This window comes from Monomorium pharaonis, chromosome 3 (genome assembly GCF_013373865.1).
Source record: "Monomorium pharaonis isolate MP-MQ-018 chromosome 3, ASM1337386v2, whole genome shotgun sequence".
Lineage (NCBI taxonomy): Eukaryota > Metazoa > Arthropoda > Insecta > Hymenoptera > Formicidae > Monomorium > Monomorium pharaonis.
The window spans coordinates 23,599,521-23,619,776 of record NC_050469.1 but is presented as its reverse complement, the minus strand read 5'-3'; the positions used below and the strand labels follow the sequence as shown (position 1 = coordinate 23,619,776).

The following is a 20,256-nucleotide window of genomic DNA, read 5'->3' as shown; positions in this document are numbered from 1 at the left end:
TGCTAATCGAATATCGAGAATTCTATTTATTTTAACACAGTTTGCCTATAGTTCCGGACGTGTACAATAATTTTCTAAAGAGTTCGCCAGAAAGTGAAAGTTTTGAAAATTGATTGAAAATTAACAGGTAACATTACATATAATATATTATAATTTTTAATTTATTTAAAGGGGATTAAGTATGGAGATAAAGTATGTAAGAGTGATATTAAGAAACATGAAAATATAATATAATCACTAATTTGTGTTTAGTGAGTGAGAGAGGGGTGGAGGGAGGAGAGTGGGAGAGCGTGAGAGATAAAGAAGAGGATTAAATAAGAAAGTAAAGTGTAAGAGTAATATTGAACAATATGAAAATAATATAATTAATATCATTAATATTATAATTAATAATTTAGAGAGTGGGAGAAAGAGCGTGAGATAGAGAAGGGCATTAAATATGATAAAGTGTGTGAGAGTAATATTACAGAAGAAAAAAAAGTGCAATGTTCAATATAAAAATGCTAAGTGGCGCGCGCGAAGCGCGCGCAATGTTGTGGTCTAGTATTATATAAAATCAAAATTTGTTAGATTTTGAGTCGCGTATTAAATCAACCGTTGTAAATTTTGAATTTTTGACTTAATTTAGATTGTGATTTAGCAATTCGAAATTCAAAAACATTAGAGTAAATAAAAAAATAATATCTTTTAACTTTTATAAGATATATTACATATGTATACGTATATTACATATATGTATATGTATTATGTACGTGTATATGACGCTTTAAAGAGTTAAACAATCTTTACAATTGTTGCGTTTTAAAATAATGATAGAAATATATATTTTTAAAAAATGTACAAACATAGAAAATAAGTGTAGGAAGAACAGGTTTTTTTACATATGAAATACAAAATATTAGTTTTACGAGGAACGAAAAATTAGTTTGCAGCGTATAAATAATCAATATATATTTAGAAAACATTTTGTTGAACGTTTAATATTTTATTTATTAATATTTAAATAATTTAAAGTTAATCATTTATACATTATTTTATTCATGATTGTTGAGTTTGCTTACTTATTTATATGCATTTGCACTAATATAACTAAAATGGTTGCAGTGTATTTGGAGAACTAAAAAAATTATATTTTATATATTTATTATAAGCACTTTTATAGTTATAGAAAAATGGCAGAGTACAACATACCTCATGAAAAACTTTATAACCAAATTGGAAAAGTCCAAGTCCGCAGAATTTGAGAGGTGCTTGAGCTATTTGCAGTAAAAACTGTGAAATCTATATTTACATAATATACATATTTTTAGTTCCCTATTTTTAATTCAACATAAAATCTTCAATACGCATACATAAAAATCTCGATTTACGTATACTCGGATTTTTCCCGGCGTTTTTATTTGCATGTATCTCTGGTTCAAATGTACCAATTTTAAATCATTTTTTTAAATTTATAGCTTGAAGTTCGAAGATAAAGAATATTCCGATTAAAAAGCCAATAAACGTAATAGTATTAGAGATATTTTGCACAAATTAAAAGTAGATTGGTTGAAGTGCTACAACATCGAAAATTCATCCGAGTTATGCTAATCCAGTGCATGTATTGAAGGTTAAAACCATGTATTTATTTTAGCAATATTTAACATACTCAATTTAAGATTAAAAGGTTGACTTACATTTTCATGGTTAACATTACAATAAGGTATTCTATTTATTAAATCTCCTGTCGCATTTGCCTAAAATTTATATGTTTAAAATAAAGACGGTTGTTATTTCATTATCATTAATAATTTATTAATTAATAATTATTATCAAGAGTTATCACTAATATATTATTAAAAATAATTTCTAAATGAATAATTTTGAAATTGAATGTATAGAATAATACCTTAGCACTGATCTTCTCACATACATAATTAATGAATAAGAGTTTGAAGATATAGTAGAGACACCAAGTTGAAACTAAAATTGCATATAATATTCTATTCTTCACATAATCGTTGATAAGTATCACGTTGAGTATTTCGCAGAAGGTTTGTGCTAACCAGCAGAAATAACATCCTATGGACATAGTCATTTCTACTCCGAATATCAAGTCCATTTCTCGAGATATTTTACATAATTCTAAATGAAGATGCCTATATAAAAAATGTAAATTTTTTAATTAATTATATAATTTGATTATAAAAATTATATAAATTTACTGTCATTTTAAAAATGTACATTAATTATTTTACATTAAAACATAAGTTAGCCATTCATTGTTTACAACTTTTGAAAATCTGCGTTGATGCGAATGTGAGATAGGATTGTTCGAAATTATTATTTGGCATTTATTTTCTTCTGTTAAATTCCAAAGAAATTCATTAACTTGATCAAATTTCAATTTTATATACCTAAAACAGGTAAAGAGAAAAAAGATTATTAGACAGTTACTGTTTACTACTGTTAGTAATATTTAGATAAAGGTTTAAAAAAGATATAATTTTTGTACATGTATATTACTATTATAGCTTTATTATTTGTATATACATATAATGCTGTTGAGGTAATTTTTTTATATACCAACCCAAGAGTACTCGTAAAAGTAAGATTACTAATAAAATTAATATGACTGCAATAATTTATCATACAGACAACATAGGTAGTTGTTGTAACGTCATAATCATACTCATTTTGCAACCATAATATTTCCATGTAAGTTGTTAGTATGACAATCACGATCCAACTTAAGATAATCCATATTATCTTCATATATAACTTGTGATAATTTGTTGTTATTCCGAGGTTTTTCAACGTGTCATCCACATTAGTAAGTTTTTTTAGACAGTCCTTAAATTTCTAATGTAAAAAGGAACACATAGATGATGCACAAAGAATTAATGCTTAAAAACTTAACTATATATATTTAATAACATATAAAATAAGTACATATAATGTATATTAATCTTAACTTTATAGAGGTGTAATAGAATACAAATGATGGCATTTCTTTTATGCATGAAGTAAATAGTTTGTTATTATATATATTGTATATATAAATTGATTGAAAAAAGATATTTATTAATTTACTTTTTATTATATACCAAAATGTTATATTTTTAAATAAAAAATTTGTTACACATAAATATAATAAATAAGATAAGAAATAATAAATTTTAATGATTACTTAGAATGATAAATTATAAGATACATACATATATATATATATACATATAATGTAAAAGCTGTAAATAAAAAAATTTTATTGCTACTTCTGTATTGACAGAGAGAATGCATACAGATAAAGTGGTACCAACTAAATCGTAATCGTAAACCCTTATTTTACACATATACACACGTACACACATACACAGAAGTGTAATCAATGAATTTTTCTTACTTTATTATAATAAATTCCAATTACAATTGATAATAATACTATAAAAATCTCCATATAAAGACAAATACAATATACAATGGTGTAAATAGTATTAAGGTAAGGCACTATTGTATATCCAAGGGCAAAAAAATAAACCGACCAGAAGAGCAGCATATACAAGAAATTGAAATAATTTTGATGATATAAAGATAACTCAATAATTTTTAAACCGGACACATAACTGACTATCAAGAGCGGCGATAAAACTGATAGAATATTTTTCGAATATTTTGTCATTGCGTATACTCTTGTGATTTTTGTAATTTTTTCTTTCCAAGAACTATACTTTTTTACTGACTTGGATGGTTGCATCAGTTGCACTAAATAAGAATAGTACATCTTCGTGCGCGCGCGTGTAATTTCAATTGAAGCACTCTTATAGATATTGGAATAATCAATTTATTTAAGTTTATTTCGCAGTATATTGAAATAGGATTGATGATGAATATGTCTGTTTTTATTCAGAACAAATATATAAGAGGGAAATATTAATGTTGTTCTTGACACTTCTGTCTTTTATTGTTTGATTGACAAGACTTTATAGCTATACCTAAAAACGTTATAAAATGACGATAGTGTTGATTTTAATCAATACAATTAAAAGTGTAATACATAAGATATCAATATGACTTATATGTTTATATTTATATCTTATTATTATCTTATTATTAATCTTATACAATATTATATGAAAATATTATGTAATATATAATGTAACATATTTGTTACGTACCGATTGGTATTAAAATTATTCTTATAAATTCTTATAATATCTTTTAAATATTTATTTATTTGTGTATTACTTGTATTAATATGATTGAAACGGTTGCAACAGACACAATAAACTAAAAATAAGAACAGTGTAATTTTTTATTTTAAATATTTGCTACGAGATTAACTATTTTAGTTTGTAATTACAGTTAAATTACTTACTCTGTGAAGAAATTTTAAGCCAAATTGGAAAAATCCAATCCCACAAAATCTAAGTGGAACATAAACTATATACAATGAAAATTGTGAAATCTATAAATACAATGAATCAGTTTTGAAATACATCTTGTTAATTTTTTTATGTAAAATTAATTTAATATTTTAACAACATTTAACAAGTTTATTTTCAAACTTACAATTTCACGAACTTTAACATCACAAATAGTATAAGATAATCTATTTAATAAATCTCCTGTTGCATTTGCCTAAAATTAAAATATGTTAAATAAAATTGAAATTGTTTCTGACTTAATAATAAAAGATTTAATAGTTAAGACTTTTTAAAAAAGCATATTTTAAATAAAAGTTTGATTAAAAAATGTTAAGATATTAAAATACCTTGGTGCTGACAGTTTCGCATACGTAATTAATAAGCAAAAATTTTAAAAAGTTATGAGCAAACCAGATGAAATGCAAGAGAATACAGATATATTTATCAGATTTCATATGATAACTGTTGGGAAGTATTGCAGAGAAAATTATGCGCAAATCAATCGTTATCCAACCAAAATAGCATGCCATTTTAAAAGACATTTGCGTTCCGAGTAATATATCTATTTCGTGAGATATTTTTCGTAACTCCAAATGAAGATGTCTAGCATATATGTAATATTAAATTTTATTAAATAAAATTGCTTTATTTAACGAAATTTATGCAAATTTTCTTACACAATAGTCCATATTGTACATTGATTGCTTAGAGCTTTCGAAAATTTGCGTCGATCCGAAAGTATGACAGAATTTTTCGGAATTAGTTGTGTGTCATATGTGCCACTTTCTATCAAATCCTGGATGTAGTTATTGATTTGATCAAATTTTAATCTTATATATCTAAAATGAGGAATAATAACATCATTATTAGCAAAAGAGGTGCTTTTATACACACACACACACACACACACATACGCACACGTACGCGCACGCACGCGCGCGCACACACACACACACACACACACACACACACACAATATATATATATTAAAAAATATTTTGTATAAAAGGTTAAGGTAGATCAGGGCAAATTAGATTAACAAAAGATTAATTGATGAGCACAATTTTAGATTTATTTTGGGCATGAGGGGAGAGAGAGAAAGGGGGGAGAGGGAGAGAGAGAGAGAGAGAGAGAAGTAATTCGCGCGCTAAAATAATAAGTTTTGACTGGAATATAACAAATATGATCTTAATTTTTATTTTGATTCGATTTGCTCTAGTTGTGATCTGATTCGTCTCGGATTACTCTATGTATGTTTTTTTGCTTAATAATTTAGTTTTGGTAATTTAATTGCATATAATTGTTTTGAATTAAGGATTATATTTATAAAAAGATATACTTACGCAAGAATGCTTGCAGTGGTCAAGTCACCGATAGCATTAACATGAAAAGAGTAGTTTCGTATAAAGACCAGAAGCATGGCTGTTAAAATATCACAATTATATTCACGTTTTACGAATAATGCTGTACTGCAATTCATTGATATCATTGTTACAGACCATCCCAAGACAACCCATATTGCTTTTTTATGTAGCTTATCATAATCTGTTATTATTCCAAGTTTAAGTAATGTATCGTCCATGATATCAAACTTTTTTAGACATTTTAAAAATTTCTGTTGAAATATCATGCATAGTGAACAAATTATTAATAGTTAATTGCTTTTTTCTTATGGAAAAATACTATTGGACTTGTGAGAAAACTATTGAAAATTATTGGAAAACCATTTGCCCAATATTGTTCACTATTAATACCAATAATTTTTTGGCAAGTTCAATAATAATTCTCCATAAGGGTTTATATACATTTTCTAAATTACAATTAATAAAAAATCAATAAAATCCATGAAATTACACTAATTTTTAGTGGTATTTTAGTGGCATACTTATAACTTTTTAATCAGTGAAATAAATGCACTGATCTTTCAGTGATTATAACTAATTCTGAAGTAAAATCACTAAAAGATTAATAATAAATACACTGATTGTTATTTAGAATAGTTTATGTCTAATACTTGAATATATCTAAAGACATCTTATTTTTTTAAAACATATATCAGTTTTTTAGAATTATTCTTATACATTATTTTATTTGATATAAATGAATTTATAAATATATGTAGAAAAAGAAATCATTAATGTATATTACGTCAACGTATGGAAATTTTACTGTATATATAAGATTTTATTACTATTATAAATAAACAAAGTAATGAGTGGAAAATTTTATAATTATTTTGATTATTGTAATTAGATAAATTAAAAAATGTTTATTATTAATAATTATATATATTACTATCTTCTTACCTTATTATGATATACACCAAACACGATTGATAATAAAGTTACAAACACCTCCAGCGAATGGCAAATATAGTATGCCATAGAAAAATATTTATTAAATGAAGATATTAATGCTGAAGTCAAGAGAAAATAATAAACCAACCAAACTAGCAATATGTATAAAAGACTAAACCAAAGTTTTAAGTAACTTTTAGATAAATCAGCAATTCTTAAACCAAATACATAACTAGTTATCAAGAATGGTATTAAAATTGTTCGAATACTTTTAGTTTTGCACATATTGTTTCTATTTCGCACTGTGCATTTCTGATGACTAGATCTATATGTAGCCTCGAATAATAATGGTAATAGTAGATCTTTTTAATTTTTGTTATAGCACTTATGGATATTGAATCAAACTACTAAGGTTTACGCGACACAATCGATCAAAACAGGATTGATGGTGAGTACTACACAGTACAGCTACATGTTCTTATATAAAATAGATATATTTATGTAATAAAAATATTGTTAAAAACAAAATATTGTTTTTAACATTTTTATTTATTGATGTAAACATTTCTATGGTGTTGTAACGTAGATTTTAAAATATTTTGAAAAGATTACAATAGATTTTTAGTTATAATAATTAAATTATATAAAATTGTAATAATTAGAAGAAAGTGACCAAAAAATTGTAGTTTCCAAATTGTACTACTCTTAAAAATTTAACCATTATATAGTAGCTATGGAATTATTTGAGAATTATAGTACCATCATACTGCTTTATTACACATTAGACATAGTAGGAATTTTGTTGTATTTATACAAAAAATGTAAAGTTGCTATTTTTGGATATATTTTGTAGCTGAATTGAAGAAAAAATAATTACAATGATAAATGATCACAATACTGTTTGCGCATAGAATTTCACGCAAGTCCATCGCTAACTAGATAAAATAGTTTGCTATTTAAAAAGTTCTTTGTTTTCCAAATATTGAGTCTATTTCACATTTTTCATAATTCTAAATGAAGATGTCTAGATATGTATACATATATAAAGTTAAGTATACATAATTACTTACGATACATTTTATTGAATACTATTGTTCTGTTAACATAATTTTTTTGGTAAAAAAATGTTATTTTTTTAAATTTAAAATTAATTTTTTCTTGTAATCTTGAAATATCCAGAAGATACCGTATAACGGTTCATGAACTGGACAGTTATAATTAAATTTATTTGTTAGTTTTTTTATAATTTTATAAAATTATTTATTTATTTAGGTGTGTTTGTATTATAATAATCAAGACGGTCGCAATAGACGCGACAAACTAAAAACAAAGATAGTGTATTAGTTCTTCTTATAAATATCTATCGTGAAATTTATTATGAAGCACTGATGGTATGTAAAACTTAATAAATTACTTATAATATATAATTAAATTGTCAATCTGACGTACTCTATAAAGAAATTTGAAGCCAAATTGGAACAATCCTATTCCACAAAATTTCAGCGGTGCATAAGTCATTTGTAATGAAAATTGTGAAATCTATATATACAATGAATTACTATTAATTTGTATGTTGTTGATTATTGATGTTTATTTAAAAAATTATTTTAAATATTTTATATATATAATAGATGTGTATATATACACACACACACATACTATATCTCTAACTACCTTATTTTAAAACTTACAATTTCACGAACTTCAATGTCTACAGTGAAGTATGATAATTTATTTATTAAATCTCCTGTTATTTTTGCCTATGAAATTGGAATATGTTGAATGTAATAGAGTTATTTATAATTTTGTATGATAATTAGATAGCATTCACTAGTAGTGATATTAAGAGTAATTAAAAAAATTTTTTGTCAAAATAAGTACCTTAACGGTGGTTGTTTCGCACATATAATTAATGAGCAGAAATTTGGAAACGTTATGAGAAAACCAGAGACAAAATATGATAAAACACATTATTTTATAAGACTTCATGTAGTCATCAATAAATATTGTGAAGAAAATTACATGTAAATCAATCACTATCCAACTAAAATGACATACCATTTTAAAAGTCATTTGTGCTCCAAATATTGAATCTATAGTTCGGGATACTTTATGTAATTCCAAATGAAGGTGTCTGTAATAATGAACTTTATTATTAAATTTTTTAAGGTAAAATTGACGATTAATAGAATTTACGTAATTTTTCTTACATAACTATCCATATGATGTATTTACTTTCTACATTTTTTAAAAATTTACATTGGTAGAAATGTATCATGTGATTTTCCCAAACTTCTTTAATTTGATTTTTGTCATATTTGATTAAGTTTTGAAGCAATTTATTGATTTGATCAAATTTTAAATTTATATATCTAAAAGAAATTATTGAGGGATGGATATAAAATCGTTATTTGTAAATAGGAGTTATTGTAGTGACATAAAAAAATATTTAAATAAGTGTAACTTATTAGTGTTGTAAGATATTTGTTAATAATAATCTTATTAAATCTTATTAATTAATACACATGACTATAAAGTATAATATTTGTGTATATACATAAAAGGATACTAACCCAAGGGTATTTGCATAAATTAAATCATCGATAACATTAAGGTGAGAAATATAATTCATATGAAAGATGAAAAATATAGTTGATAAAATGTTACAATCAAATTCAGCTTTCAGGAATAGTGCTGAACCTAAATTCATTAATATTACTGTTATGAACCATCCTAACACAATCCATATCATTTTCGTACGTAACTTGCCATATTCTGTCACTGTTCCGAGATTATGAAGTGTATTATCGACAATTTCGAGTTTTTTCAAGCAATTTTGGAATTTCTGGGGAATGTATGTACATATAGATGAATAAATAAAATTGAAACAAATATATAAACATATGTACTTAAAAATTGATGATTTTATTGAAGCATGCATCTGATAGCTTATTTGAGTTTTGAATTATTACACACTTATATGCAATTTACTTTTGTATAATATTGTGTGTTGTGTTTGTGTTGTGTGCGGGCGCGTGCGCGTGCACGCGCATGTGTATATGTATACATCCTGAAATTAAAGGTTTCAAAAGCAAGTAGCGAATCAAGAAATTAATATAAGGCAAAAAGTTTTTTAAGATTTATTTATTTTTGTTTTTTTTTGGAGAAAATAAAGAAACAAAAAAATATTGAGTGTTTTTATCTGAAATTTTTTAGCTGAGCAATATTTTTTATTTGAAAGTAGTGCAATATATATTAAAAGTTGTATTTTTTTACTTATTTATTACTTTAATCGTGAATTGTTTATTGAAACTTTTTAAGTGATACCTGTCACCGTAACATGTCATGTTTAGTACCCTTATTAACTTTTATTGAACTTTTTTGGATGAAAAATATGGCTCAGAAAAAATTTAATTTTAAAAGAATTTTTTGTTTTTGTAATTTTATCACAAACGAAACTAAATCGATCGAATAATTTTAAAAACCTTTTTATTTCAATTTTTGATTCTCTACACTCTGGACATTTAATTTCAGAACATTCTCTATAAAAAAATTTATATAATATTAATGTATAATTATATTAATACGTATATACAGAAAAGAATTTGATGCAAAAATATGCTAAATGTAGTAATTTGATAATTTTATGCAATTTTTAAATTATGATAATATATAAAACAAAAATTATAAAATAAAGTTTACAATTATTTTGAATGTAATAATTACTCAAATGCATTTACGCAATTGTTTATTATTACTAATTAAAGATATTAATATCTTCTTACCTTATCATGATATATCCCAAACATGACTGCTAATAAAGTTGCAAAAAATTCTAATAAATAGCAAATGTAATGGCTAATATTATAAAATATAAAAAAATAAGATGTTACTGCTGACGTCAATAGAAAATAATAAACTGCCCAGATTATTAATATATATAAAAAACTGAATAGCCTTGCTTGACTTATGGGTAAATTAACGATTCTCAAACCAGAAATATAACTGATTATTAGGAGTGGCGTTAAAATTGTTTGAATACTTTGAGCCATCCCGCACATCATTTCTGTTTCAAACTGTTTTTCTTTTATTGACTTGATATTGCATAGGTTGTAAATGGTAATATGTCTTTTTAATTTATCTTTTTAAGTTATTATGGGACACTTATGGATATTAAGCCATTTACAAAATTTATATTACCTGATCTATCAAAATGGAACAAATGATAAGTACTTCGATCTTATCTTACACGTGGCAAACATGTTCGTATAAAAAAAATAAATTCTTAATCTTTTTGTTTTCTTGATCAGGATATTTATACAGTAGTATAGTACATAAATAAATTTTTAAACAGCATATGATATATTTGTAACTACACAATAACAGCTGTAAATATAAATATAATAATATACATATTCTATAAATATATGTAATTATAAAGCATTTTTTATGACAGAGATATTATAATATTTGATTAATTATGTAAAAATATATATAAAGATTATTTTTCTAAAAATAAAATTAATCATGAAAATATGAAAATGATCTGAATGTATATTTAATTATATTTACTATATTTAATATTTGTAGGTATATTAAACTATTATATCAGAACATTAATATATAACATATTTCGATTACTTTTTATAATTTGTATCGTAATTAAAAAATTACATATAAAAAATAATGAAGATAAAAAAGACAAGTGAAATTGACATAGAATTACAATAAAGAAACATTTATTATTTATATTTTATTGCATAAAACCTACTTAGTAATTTTTGTCGATTGTTTTTTTTTAATATTAATATGTATATAACATTAAATCTAGAAAACAATGTGTATTGCATTTTATAAGAAACATATATATGGATTTTTATTTAACTCGTGTATGAACTTGCGTATTTAATTGTATGAAGTCTCTCTTTTTGATAAAGGTATTTATTTATTTGTGTATGCTTGTATTATTATCACTAAAACAGTCGCAATAGACGTAACAATCTAAAAATAAAGACAATGTGTAAGTTTTTCTTCTAGATATTTGTCAAAAATTTAATTATAGTTATTATGAAATTATACTAAATATTACGTACTCCGTAAAGAAATTTGTAACCAAATTGGAAAAATCCGATTCCGTAGAATTTAAGTGGTGCATAGATTGTTTGTAATGAAAATTGTGAAATCTATATTAACAGAATTTAATTTTAATGTATATCATACTTATTTTATATATTTATAGATTATTTTTTATTTTTTACATAACATGAACATATTTCAATGAACTTATATTAAATCTTACGATTTCAAGAATTTCAACATCGTAAGTAAAATACGATAATCTGTTTAATAAATCTGCTGTTGCATTTGCCTGAAATCATAATATATCGAATATAATTGAAAACTTTTAAAATAATTTTAGAATTAATATTACTTAATAGTTACATTTTAAATTAGTATTTTTGAAAATAAAGTATAGATAATAAAATACCTTGGTGGTGACTGTTTCGCACATGCAATTAATGAGTAAGAATTTGAATATGTTATGAGATACCCAGAGAAAATAATGAATAGCGTATATTAATCTGGATTTCACATAATTATTTATAAGAATTGCATAAAGAATTTCGCGCAAATCAATTGCTGTCCAAGCAAAATAGCATGCCATGTTGAAAGTCATTTGTTTTCCAAATATTGTGTCTATTTCACAAAATATTTTGCGTAATTCTAAATGAAGATGTCTAGAGATATACATATTAAACGTGAAGTTTTATATATTTTTAAAATGTAAATAAAAATATTCAAGATTTTTTCCAAATTTAATTACTTAACTACAATTTAAGAATCTTAATAATTAAGTATAAGTAATAGACAATTAAGAGTTTCTATTTCTATAAGTTAAATTTTTTAATAGAGAAAAAGCATCAAATTTAGAACAATTTTCTAAATTGGAACCCCCTTATATCTCGAAAACTAAACATTGCACCGTACGAATACCGATAAAAACATGATCCGTTTTGTCAATTAAAGAGATAAAAACTCATATTTCATACATTCATGCTCTTTTTTACATAAAATCTGCTACAAATGAATTCATCAGAAGCGAGAATTTTATTTGCACAATTGTCTCTTGTAAATTGCACAGTTTAAACAATAGTGAGTATTATCAATAACATTACCATTATTTCATATGTTTGTAGTTTCCTAAAAATTTTTTTTTATTTTTTTCTTTTATATTTATTTTGTAGTGCAGTTGTAAACATAAAGTTGTAAATTGGAACACTTCGTGAGATCAGAAGTCTAGTAATGATAACTGTTACTATGCCGTGACCGTAACTTTGATATATAATCTATATGTATAATAACCTAAATGTTTTTAGACGAGATTTTATGAAAGACAATAGACGAGTTGAGAAAAGCGTGCCTGTTAAAAATGCTTCTTAAGGGAATCTAACGGAGTAACATAGAGTCTATAGAACTACGTAATTTAGGTAAAATGTATAAATAAAATGTAACATTAATACTTCGATCGTATACGGCTTTCAAATTAGGCGCCCATTTTGTCAGATGCCTTTTTGACATGTATCACAAAAATAATAATTATTTAAAAAATACGAAACAGTATTATAAAAATTACTATATTATTTGATAGAAAATACTTTCTAATTTAAATCAGTATTTTCAAAAATGTTTTTCTGACCATTATTTAAGAAATATAGTCCAAAAATGAAGTGGTGTTCCAAATTCGATGCCTTTTCTTTAATATTACTGCAGTTAATAAAAACTTATGTAAATTTTCTTACATAATGATCCACATATATTTATTGCTTAATGATTTGGAAAATTTGTGTTTGGGATATATCACAGGATCTTTCAAAGCACGTCTTGTTACAAGTTTATTATTTTTTATTAAGTTCTGAAGATGTTTATTGACTTGACCAAATTTCATTCCTGTATATCTATTTATAAAAATAAAAAATAAAAAATGAAATTGTTATTTGTAAAATAATTATACTGTTTACATCTATACTTTTAAAAATATTTAAGAAACTATTAAAAAAGTTATAGTTTGATGTACGTTTAATTTAGTTTTACTTTGGTATGATCCCAAAAAGCCACCTTTTTAACCCGTTTTTGGTCTCTCAATTTTTTAAGCAAATTATATACCAAATATTAATAAATTGGTTTCTAACAAAGGAGATTAGGCAAATCTCGAAAATTTAGAAAATTCTGAAAAATTGTGTGTAGGTAGAGTAGTTTTTTTCTAACACGAAACTATTTTTTATTTTTGTAAAACTACATTTTGAGGGAGTAAAACACTTTTTTGAAAAAATTAGTTTTTTCCTTTTTAGGCAAATATTTTTGAAACTATAAAAGATAGAAAAAAATTTTGAACACAAGTTGAATGATTTTAAGATTACTTCAAAGTAATCTTAAAAAATATTAAGTAATCTTAAAATAAGATTACTTCAAAGTAATCTTATAAAAAATGGAATAAAGGGAACAATATTTTGTTAAACAAAAAAAATTACGTTTTCTCTATAACTTTAAAGTACTTTTAAAAACGTTTGACTTTTGTTGAAAAAATTTTTTTAATTTTTTATAGTTTCGAAGATGTTTGTCTGGAAAAGAAAGAACCGATTTGTTTCGCAGAAGTGTTTACCCCCTTTAAGAGGATGCTAAACTGCCCATCAAACTTGATTGAGATCGATAATGCAGAGTCATTATTTATCCTTGTTCGTGAAAAAATTTGCTTTAAAATACAAGTTATATAGCTTATACTTACAAATAAATGGTGTCTCGCAGTTTGGAATAGAAGGAATAAGACTATATTTGTCAAATTACGTTTACAAGCCGTAAAAAAACATATTTATGTGATCAAAAATTTTATTCATTTAAGCGCTTTTATTTTTAAAATATCTTTTTTGTACGGCTTGTAATCGTAATTTGACGATTATAATCTTATTCCTCAATCTATTCCAAACCCGGGAACACCATTCATTTGTACGTATAAGCTACATAACTTGTATTTTGAAGCAAATATTTTTATGAACAAATAAACTTTAAAAAATTTTTTGCATTTTTGGTCTTTATCTAATCGTCCCCGGGTTCATTTGTGTACGTACTTTAAAAGTGTAAAAGGATTATCAATTCTGTAAATTCAATTCGAAATTAAGTGATAAATACAGAATGTCGGTAAAACACATGGCTTTAGCATCCTCTTAAAGTGTAACTTTGCAAAAATAAAAAATAGTTTTGCGTTAGAAATGAACTATACTATTTGCATACAAATTTTCAGAATTTTCAGAATTTCCGGCCTAATCTCCCTTGTAAGATACAAAGGATCAAAGTTTACAAGTGATAAAGGTTATGTTCTTCAAAGCACAGTGTTTATAACACTTGAAAACTCAAGATAACGTATCTTAAGATTTTTTGGGTCGCTAGTTACGAATTTAAAGTCATATTTTTTTAAAGAGAAATTAAAAATGGCTGATTCAATATAGTTTTTTTTTACATAAAAGAAACTAACAAAAGAAACTTTTACACTCGAGATAAGAAAACCATTTTTTTACGAATAGTGTGCCATATTGGATCAGCCATTTTGAATTTTACTTTGATTTTAAATTCGTAATTAGCGACAAAATAAATCTTAGAATACGTTATCTTGAATTTTTTAAGTGTCAAAAACACTGTGGTTTGAATAACAAGCTGATGAAGTCAAGATAAAAATTTGCGAGGATTCATATTTCATTCTAAGATAATATTAAACATACGGTTTACTTAAAAAATTAAGGGAAAAACAGATGAATTTTGGGTCATTCTTTAGTGTAGCTTTTGATTAATTAATGGTTTTTGTGTCGTAATTGACCAGTAACTCTTTAGGATTCCAATCAAGAAGTAACGCTTTTCTCACAGTTAATATAATGCAAAACTGTATAATATCTAAATTTAGTTATTTAACTATAAAAAGACAAAACTTTGTAGTTTAAACAATACCACGTTATTTGTAAGTTACTGCTAGTATTTTTGTGTATATAGAAAAATCAGTAATGTTAGATAGTAACGGGCTGAGGATTAATTAAATTGTATAAATTTTTACCAAAGTATATTAGTTTATGTGACTATATAATGTAATGATAAGCACACAGTGAAATATACCAACTTGAGAATGATTATAGTAGTCAAATCACTGATGAAGTTAATATGAGAGCAATAGTTTTTGATAAAACTGAATAACATAGCTGTTGCATAATTATGACCATATTCATCTCTTAGCAATAATACTGAAATGCAATCCGTTGATATAACAATCACGAACCATCCTAAGATAAACCATTTCGTTTTCTTACGTAGTTTGTTATAATCTGTCACTGTTCCTAGTTCAAGTAGTGTAGTGTCGACAAAATCGAGTTTTTTAAGACAGTTTTGAAATTTCTGTTGAAAATATACAGAATGACAATAAACAAATAATTATAACTTATCAAAGAATTTAATGATTATACTGACCTCTAATATCTAATAACGCACATATTGTATATTTTAAAAATATAATATAAATATGAAGATATAGTATAAAAGTTTTTTTAATACTTTTTAAGCATACATTTACAGAATTGAAATTATTTATTTTTATAGAATATTTAGAAAAAAAATTTAATTAATGCATATTAAAATATGTGCGAGGTTTATATTTTCGAGATAGTTTTTATCTTTTATTAACAAGTAGATATAAAATTAAATAAACGATGAATTAATTTTTATGTACGTATTATATATCTATTATATATATAGCATTTAGAAATATTCTGTATATAGCAGCAATAATTTATTATATTTATAATTACATATATTATATTGTAATATTTTCTTACCTTATCATAGTATATACTAAACAGAATTGACGATAAAGTCGTTAAGTTTTCTAAACAAAAGCAAATATGTCTTTCGACCGGATATTTATTGTAAAAAGAAAATAGTACCATAAATACCGATAAGACATAGACAACTAACCAAATTAGCAACACGTATAAAATATTAAACCATTGTCTGGAATGACTAGATAAATTGGCAATTCTTAACCCGAATACATAACTCGTTATTAAAAGTGGCATTAAAATCGTTCGAATACTTTTGATCATTGCACACATGGTTTTTATTCCAAACTGCACTTTCGTTGACCATTTGGTTGTGTAAATTGAATCGAGTAACGACGATAACTTTTGCAATTTCAATTAAAGATATTAAAGTAAACAATTAAGCTTTTAAAAGTATTAAAGTTTCTATAATTCAGTTTCTATAATTTATTGGAACATAGAACTGATGATAAATTTTCTGCATTTTGATATGAAATATTCATATAACAGAAATGTAAGTATTATTGTTGAAAATTTTATATTTTATTTTTTGTTTTTTTCATTTAATGAGTTTATACACATTTAAAAGTTTTATTAAGCAAGTTATATTTTAATTACTGTTGTAACACGTATATGTATAAAAATATAAAAATATTATAAATATATGTGATTATGAAGTGCTTATGTCTATTACTTATAGAAATTGTATTATTTGAATAACTTTTTATAAAAAAGCAATTTTCTTAATAAGCAAGATTATAGACATATGAAATTCATGCAATACAATAATAAAAAGTATTTTTTATTTATTTTTTATGTTGCATAAAACTTAGCGGAGATAAGAGGATTATGAACCACTATTTTGTTTTATTTAAATAACTCAGTAAATGTTTATGTGATCAATTCTTGTCCATACAAGTTTGTTACTCATGAAGTCCTACCAATTTATTTTATAAGTAAAAGTTCTTTGGATATACATAATTAACAATTTTTTGAAGAGAGAAAAAAGATTGCGGTTATGGAATTTGTAAGAGGACATGGAATACTATTAACAAATATTTTCAAAATTATTTTTATTTTTAAAAGATAAAAAATAAACTTTCTTTGGCAGATTTTGCACATAAGTATCAGTATCGTATACATAGTATAACAGAAGATTTTAAAAAATGTATGTAAAAAAATCTTCGGTTTTTGTGACTTATAAAAATATTATAACAAACATTATATTAACTAATAAGTAAAATAAAAGTATATAACCAGGTTCGAATTAGTGACTGACAGTTGGCGGACTTCCGCGACATTTGTAAACGGTTTATAACATTGAATGCAAGCAATATTGTTGGATATAATGTAAAAATTTATATTTCACGGCTAAGATGGCGTACTTGTGCTCCTTCGCAACGCGCTAATCTATCGATTAGATCGATTTATCTCTCGTCAATTCGGTGTGTCGATGTCGCGACTAATTCTCCTTCCTTTACGATGGCCGATCTCTGATCTCCCCTATGTAACGTCTCTTATAATTCAGTTTATAAAGAAATGATGTTTGTTTAAATATTTCTTTTGTGTATAAAAGGAACATTTTTGTAATCAAGATTGTCATTATTTAAATGTGAGAAATACAATAAAGTTATTGATTCGGCCTTAGAATATTGAGTCTATTTTTAACAAACATAACTTTACACGTCCAATGCATGTATGCATTACAGCAAACGTTAAATTTAATTACGTCATTTAAAAGCTATATTCAAGTCTTTTAAGTTACACTAAAGTTAAAAAATTAATACTCAATATATTTGTCAAAATGACATAAAGAATACATATCTATGAAACTTTCAGATACCTGCAATACTGAAATGCAGCTCGATCTTATGATAACACAATAAATACGATCAATGGTCATTGTTTAAATAGTACATAAAGAAGTAACTTAGACGGTTATTCCCAAAATTTTATACAAAGTACACGAAACATTGTAAATACTATAACCCTATATCTAATTGTAAGTCTATAATCGCTATCTTTTCTGTAATCTTCTATTAATTAGTATATTATCTAATATTTATGGGTACATAAAAACAAAATCAAAAAGATATTGTAGAACGCATTTTATTAAATTAAATGTTAAACAAATGTGGATTTTTATATAAATTAATTTTAAAAATTATTTTTAAAATTTTACTATGATTTGATAGAAATATTCATTTATTTGGGTGTGCTTGTATTATTATAACTAAAACGGTCACAATGGACATGATAACCTAGAAATTAATGTAGCACGTAAGATTTAAAAAAAAGGTACTAATTTAGATATTTATTTAACTACTATATATTACATGTAATCAGGATTAGGCAGTAATTAGTTAAAAAGTTAAAAGTTAATAAAATTAAAAGTTAATAACTTTCAACTCCGCTTAGTTAATTTTAAATGATTTAATTGTTAACTGGTTTTTAAAATACGTAATTTTTAACATATTATTATTTTCTAAGTTAAAAATTTATATGCGAAAGGAAAAAAATTATAAAAGAAAAAATCATTTTTTACATGAAAACCAATTTTTGTTGTTATTTTACATAAATTTAATTTACAAATAAAATATAGAATATATTTAATGATCTATACTATATTAATTATTCTGGTATAAATAAATTATTATCTTCTAATTCTATATATAAACAAAATAGTTTTTAAAAAATTACTTTTAATTAAAATTGAGTTAATTCAATCATAACGCAACTTTTAACTAAATTTCTTGTTCATGCAAATTTTAATTCAATTAATTTAATTTAAGTATTTTTATAAGCTATTAACTTTAACTTAATTAAATATATTAAGTAATCCAACTCTGTATGTAAATATATATAAGTGTTACGTACCTTGTAAAAGAATTTGAAACCAAATTGGAACAATCCAATTCCGCAGAATTTAAGTGGTGCATAAGTTACTCGTAAAGAAAATTGTAAAATCTATAAAAAGAATGCATTATATATGATGCATGTCTTGTTGATTTTTTATATTTACTCCTATATTAATCAATATTAATTTTAATTTTATTTTAACATACTTATTTTAAAACTTACGACTTCACGAATTTCAACATCATATTTGAAATTCAGTAATTTATTCAATGAATCTGCTGTTACATTTGCCTGTAACATGTTGAATATAACTCAAGCAATTTTTAATTTATTTTAAAAACTACTCTCGCATTTACATTTTAATATGGTTATAACAATGTTAAATTGTAAGATAGTAACATTTCATGGAAATTAATTATCTACCATTAATTTACTAATAACATGAAAATGTTTGTCTAAACTTATTTGATTAACATTATAGCAACTTTGTTAATTTTACAATTTTTTAAATTGATTTTTACATATGCACAAATATGAATGTAAATTAACAAATGGATTTATTTTTGCTGAGGTAAGAGTAAAACAATTCATAAATATTAATACATATTTTAAGTATTAAAAGCACTGTTATTAATACTTTCAATGTTTAAAATAAATAATAATTTTTTTAAATTTATTACTGCTTAGTATTACATTTTTAAGTACATTTTTAATATAAACAACATTTATTATATAAAAATGCGTGCATATGTGTTTTTTGATATCAAGCTATTATATTGAGTTATTGGATTGTTTGAAAAATATTATTAGCTTTTAAGTTTTGAGTATTTTAATTTATTGTACTCG

General features: G+C 24.1%; 3 protein-coding genes and 1 long non-coding RNA gene across 6 annotated transcripts in view; 1 reads left to right on the top strand and 3 right to left on the bottom strand.

Moving 5' to 3' along the window:
- The window catches only part of LOC118644945, a 356,119-nt gene that overhangs the window by 153,659 nt on the left and 182,204 nt on the right, over nt 1–20,256 (top strand). For both annotated transcript variants that reach the window (XM_036284921.1, XM_036284920.1), the window contains exon 4: nt 7,083–7,148. In XM_036284921.1, coding sequence (XP_036140814.1) covers nt 7,083–7,148 — 66 coding nt within the window. The remainder of the gene's footprint in view (nt 1–7,082; nt 7,149–20,256) is intronic.
- On the bottom strand, nt 551–2,399 carry LOC114255506. 2 transcript variants are annotated; one of them, XR_004962725.1, is made up of 3 exons: nt 1,889–2,399; nt 1,192–1,736; nt 1,098–1,117 (listed from the first exon to the last, which is right to left on the bottom strand). XR_004962725.1 is itself a non-coding variant. In XM_028194452.2 (2 exons), the coding sequence occupies exons 1-2, from the start codon at nt 2,099–2,101 to the stop codon at nt 1,611–1,613; spliced, it is 339 nt and encodes a 112-aa protein (XP_028050253.1). In that variant the 5' UTR covers nt 2,102–2,399; the 3' UTR covers nt 551–1,610. The 2 variants fall into 2 exon arrangements, 1 of the variants encoding a protein (XP_028050253.1); XM_028194452.2 differs by having other exon boundaries at nt 551–1,736.
- Nucleotides 11,289–14,469, bottom strand: LOC118644946. The gene is made up of 4 exons (XM_036284922.1): nt 12,189–14,469; nt 12,000–12,068; nt 11,794–11,883; nt 11,289–11,701 (listed from the first exon to the last, which is right to left on the bottom strand). The coding sequence occupies exons 1-4, from the start codon at nt 12,450–12,452 to the stop codon at nt 11,642–11,644; spliced, it is 483 nt and encodes a 160-aa protein (XP_036140815.1). The 5' UTR covers nt 12,453–14,469; the 3' UTR covers nt 11,289–11,641.
- On the bottom strand, nt 15,927–18,947 carry LOC118644947. The gene is made up of 2 exons (XR_004962726.1): nt 16,570–18,947; nt 15,927–16,132 (listed from the first exon to the last, which is right to left on the bottom strand). It is a non-coding gene; the product is annotated as an uncharacterized LOC118644947 (long non-coding RNA).